The following is a 4,354-nucleotide window of genomic DNA, read 5'->3' as shown; positions in this document are numbered from 1 at the left end:
CGGAATTTGCCCACCCCTGCTGTATTCCATTGACATAACAAAATGCTTATCTTTTCCATAATGCTGCCGCCACACAGTCTGAGCGCTGGGCTACATTGTGTTCTTGGGGTTTAGATACACTTTCATTTTAAGGGTTCAAATGATGGGGAAGTGTTCAGGTGAGTGTAGGTTCGAGTCAGCTGTTGGGGCATAAAAAGCTGTTTTTAGGGTTTTTCCAAACCTCGTTCCAAACCCTACCGGTGCTGGGTCAGAACCTACTGAGGTCTCTAGGCTGTGCAGTGGAGAAATCTATAAACCGTAGAGAAGCCACAATGGGCAGGTGGATTTCCAAAAATGACAATTCCCGCTGATCACGTCCGTGTGCAATTAGAAGTATGACGAGTATTTGGCCATCTGCTCCGTCACTCCGAAGACCTTTGTAGCTTCATCTCTCCCAGTCCCGGCCAAAAGGCATTGAATCTGGTCAGGCCTCCGATATTTGTGAACGTTATTAAAGGATCTTTTGTGTGACCCGTGCGGTCATGTATGTAAGATGACACTGTATGTACATGGGCTGCCATCACAAGCGCATGCAGTGTCTTGTATGTCCTTCATGTGCTGCCATCACAAGCGCATGCAGTGTCTTGTACGTCCTTCATGTGCTGCCATCACAAGCGCATGCAGTGTCTTGTATGTACATGTGCTGCCATCACAAGCGCATGCAGTGTCTTGTACGTCCTTCATGTGCTGCCATCACAAGCGCATGCAGTGTCTTGTATGTACATGTGCTGCCATCACAAGCGCATGCAGTGTCTTGTACGTTTGTCATGTGCCGCTCAGTAAAACATGGGTATGACTTGGTGCTGGCCTTCGTGTGGTACCTTGTAACATGATGGAGCAGCTGTCGGGAACTTGTCCTACCTCTGAGTCGGGCCCAACTCTTGTAACAACCTGCCCCTCGCGTAATTGTTGCAGATGTCTGATATTTGCAGACTTCATGGATAAAACATTTTTGGATCTAGGAATCATGAATTTTCACCCGGTATGACTTCTACTCATGGTTTGCTGAGCAATAATTAACCGGCGGAGTACACTGTATGGCCAAAAGCTTGTTGACACTGGACCGGCTCTCCAACACCAAAGGTCTACCCTTCTTATAATGGCGTTCAGGTGTTTCCAGTGAAGGGTTCTGGTAATGCCGCACCATACAAAGACATTTCAGACGATTGTGGGGACAGTTTGGTGAAGGTTCCATGAAGACTGTTCCCCTGTGCTAACTCCATAAGACGTGTACGGTAGTAGTATACGAGCAGACCGCACTATCCAGAGAATTCCAATACTTCAGACTTTATTATAATTCGCAGCAATTCCAGTGCAACAGTGTATAAAACAACAAATACCAGAACCGCAATCCCCCAACCAGCTACAACCACTCACGTGTTTCACCCGTAGGCTTCTTCGTAGATGTCAATAGAGACCTCAGAGTATTGGAATTCTCTGAATAGTGCGGTCTGTTCGTATACCAGTACATTCCAAGGTTGAGACGCACCTATAAGACCAGCACCTGGGGAGTCGTGATGGCGGCTAAGGAATTGGAGCGGTGAGATTTCTTTTGGCTCCCCGTAAGGACATGGTTTGGTGAGTTTTTTGCCCAAGTGGTCTTCACTTTCATATGTTCCTCAAAAGCCATAAAGTATATGAATCCAATTTCTAAGTATACGAGGGGAGGCCAATGAGTTCTTACCCTCACCATGATCTAGGTGTGCTAGGGATCTGTAATTGTGCAGGTTTATAGGTGGATATCTTCGTAATATGCATGCCAATTTTAGTTTTTGTAGGTCGTGGTGAATTATAGTTAGAGCCAAGAGAACTGGAGTAGGCGTCATGCCGGACAAAGTTGAATGCCGAGCTCAACCTTCGCCACCACAGTTGGTTCTGTGGCAGTTGACGGACGAACTTCCCTCGGGTCATCCTGTATATTTGAGCGACCACGCTTGAATTCTTTCTTCCATCGTTTGACAATCTCATATGATGGACAATCCTCTCCATACACAGCTGACATCTCTTCATGGATTATTCGGGCAGATTTCCCTTGAAGATGGAGGAAGCTAATCGTGGCTCAGTATTCAACTTTGTCCGGCATGACACCTTCTCCAATTCTCTTGGCTCTAACTATAATTCACAACCACCTACAAAAACACAAACATTGGCATGCATATTACTAAGATATCCACCTATAAACCTGCAACATTTCCGATCCCTAGCACATCTAGATCATGGTGTGGGTAAGAACTTATTGGCCTCCCCTGGTATAAATCCAACCTTGTGGCAACAGTTTGGTGAAGTCCCTTTCCTGTTCCACCATGAAAGTTTTGTACGCGGGGAACAATCTTCATATACATGTTGTTTGACCAATTTGGTGTGGAGGAACCCAAGTGACCTACACAGAGCCCTGACCTCAACCCTACTGAAGACCTTTGGGATGACTTAGAATGCCTATAGCAAGCCAGGTCTTCTCATCCAACATCAGTACCTGACCTCACACATGCTCTTTTGTCTGAATGGGCAACAATTCCCTCAGACACATCCCAAAATCATGTAGAAAATCTTCCTAGAAGGTTGGTGGCCATTATAGGTGTCCAACTCCATATTAGTGCCCGTGGTCTGGGAATGGGATCTCCAGCAAAGTTATATTGGTGTGGTGATCAGGTGTCCACCAACCTTCGGGCCATACAGTGTATTGTTCCTTTCTCCATTTGTTTTCCATTGATTATGAACACGTTGCCTCTTTTGATGTTCTTCTTATTCACTTTACAATGTTCTTCTACTGTATGCTGGTTACACCTCATACTTCAGGGGTTGCTTTATAAATCCGCCACCCAGCCATATGCCTGACAAATGTTTTTCACACGGCATTCCCACCACTAGAAGGAGCATAGGATTTCCTGTACTCCACGGCTCTATCTTGGCCCGTTGTATGGCTCGGCAGACGTCTCATAAATCAGCCCCGTGTTGTCTTTTTGGTCTTTAGAGCTGCTTTTGGTGACGGCTTGCAACGTCGGGCCTCCGTTCTGCATCGGCTAACGTACGGCCGTCTTTTTTCCACTCTTTCTGGAAATGTCAAATCCCAATAAAGTTTCACAATATGGAAGTGATGAGCGGCAGTGTCTCTGCTGTATAGTAAAGCCCACCATCCTTTCCACTTCCTTCCTGCTTGTGGTTATTTTATTGGAAACGTACGTTCTTGTACAAAGCCGTCTTGTGCTCTTTGCAGGCAGCGGCGGAGCGATGGGTTGATGAGTTCACCCCCCTGGAGAAAGACTTTCAGAACGCCAAGGCTGCAGTGGAGGTAAAGGTCAGGCTTATTTTTTTTTTTGGGTCTCTTTAATGTCTTCTAACTTTTGCAAGGGATCAGCGTAGTGTAACCTTTCCAGTGTGTATCCAGAATGCATCCATGTGCAACACTTTATTTCTATTTTTTTTGGACAAGGTGAGGGATTGGTTAGAAACCCAGTTTTTGGGTGGTCTGTGTCCCATTTTGCAGAGAAACAGGAAGTGAGAGGAAGTCTCTGTCACAGGATTGAAGCACTGCTGTATGTATTGTAAGTTTCTCTTGCAAATGACGAGTTTTCCTTGGTCACGTGACCACGCTGACCAATGAGTGCTTGCCATTTGGGAGCAAGATTCAAAATGCATACAGCAGGGCTTCAATCCTGTGTATGGAGAGTACACCGGGAGCCATGGAGGGGGAAGAGCAATTCTGGACAGGTAAGAGCGGGGGCAGCTTGGTGGGGTTAATTCCATTTCCCCAAATTACCCTTTAAAGCAGAATTCGGGACATTTAACTTGCTGCCCCCAAAGCCCCCTCTCCCGCTAGGTATGTTTTATTATAAAAAAATGATACATACTTTATTTCTTGCAGCCTTTTAGATTTTCCAGTGATGTTGCAGGAGATTCTTCTTCTCCCTCCAGCTCCGGCAGGGTGGGGAAGCATTCCTCCAGGAGTCCAGCCTATGTGATGACGTGCTGCCTTGGGGGGTATAAGCAACAGGCTGGGCTTCTAGAAAGTCAGCAGGATGGGCCTACTAGACTCTCTATAACTGAATGATCCAATCGCTGATATGATGAGAAGAATGAAATAAAATGGATTGTATTGAGGTGTCACCGGCTCTCTGTGTCCTGTGCAGGCAGATACGGATTTCTGGGACAAGCTGCAGGAAGAGTGGGAGGAGATGGCAAAGCGGGACGCAGAGTCTCACCCATGGCTCTCCGACTTCCAGGACCTGTCCGCCAAATCCTACGACAAGGTGACTGGCTTTCCTGTGTTTGTTGGTCCACGCTGCTTTCCCCCCAACCTGTAACGTTTCATATAACC

The 4,354-nt window shown here is 46.5% G+C and overlaps 1 protein-coding gene across 1 annotated transcript in view; it reads left to right on the top strand.

Moving 5' to 3' along the window:
• PEX5 (peroxisomal biogenesis factor 5) overlaps positions 1–4,354 on the top strand; it is a 22,124-nt gene that overhangs the window by 9,691 nt on the left and 8,079 nt on the right. The window contains exons 7-8 of the mRNA XM_018553226.1: positions 3,254–3,328; positions 4,167–4,286. Coding sequence (XP_018408728.1) covers positions 3,254–3,328; positions 4,167–4,286 — 195 coding nt within the window. The remainder of the gene's footprint in view (positions 1–3,253; positions 3,329–4,166; positions 4,287–4,354) is intronic.

Source organism: Nanorana parkeri, unplaced genomic scaffold, assembly GCF_000935625.1.
Source record: "Nanorana parkeri isolate BGI_ZX_2015 unplaced genomic scaffold, ASM93562v1 scaffold113, whole genome shotgun sequence".
Taxonomy (NCBI): domain Eukaryota; kingdom Metazoa; phylum Chordata; class Amphibia; order Anura; family Dicroglossidae; genus Nanorana; species Nanorana parkeri.
The sequence above is the reverse complement of the archived record's forward strand: the minus strand, read 5'-3'. Positions and strand labels throughout refer to the sequence as shown.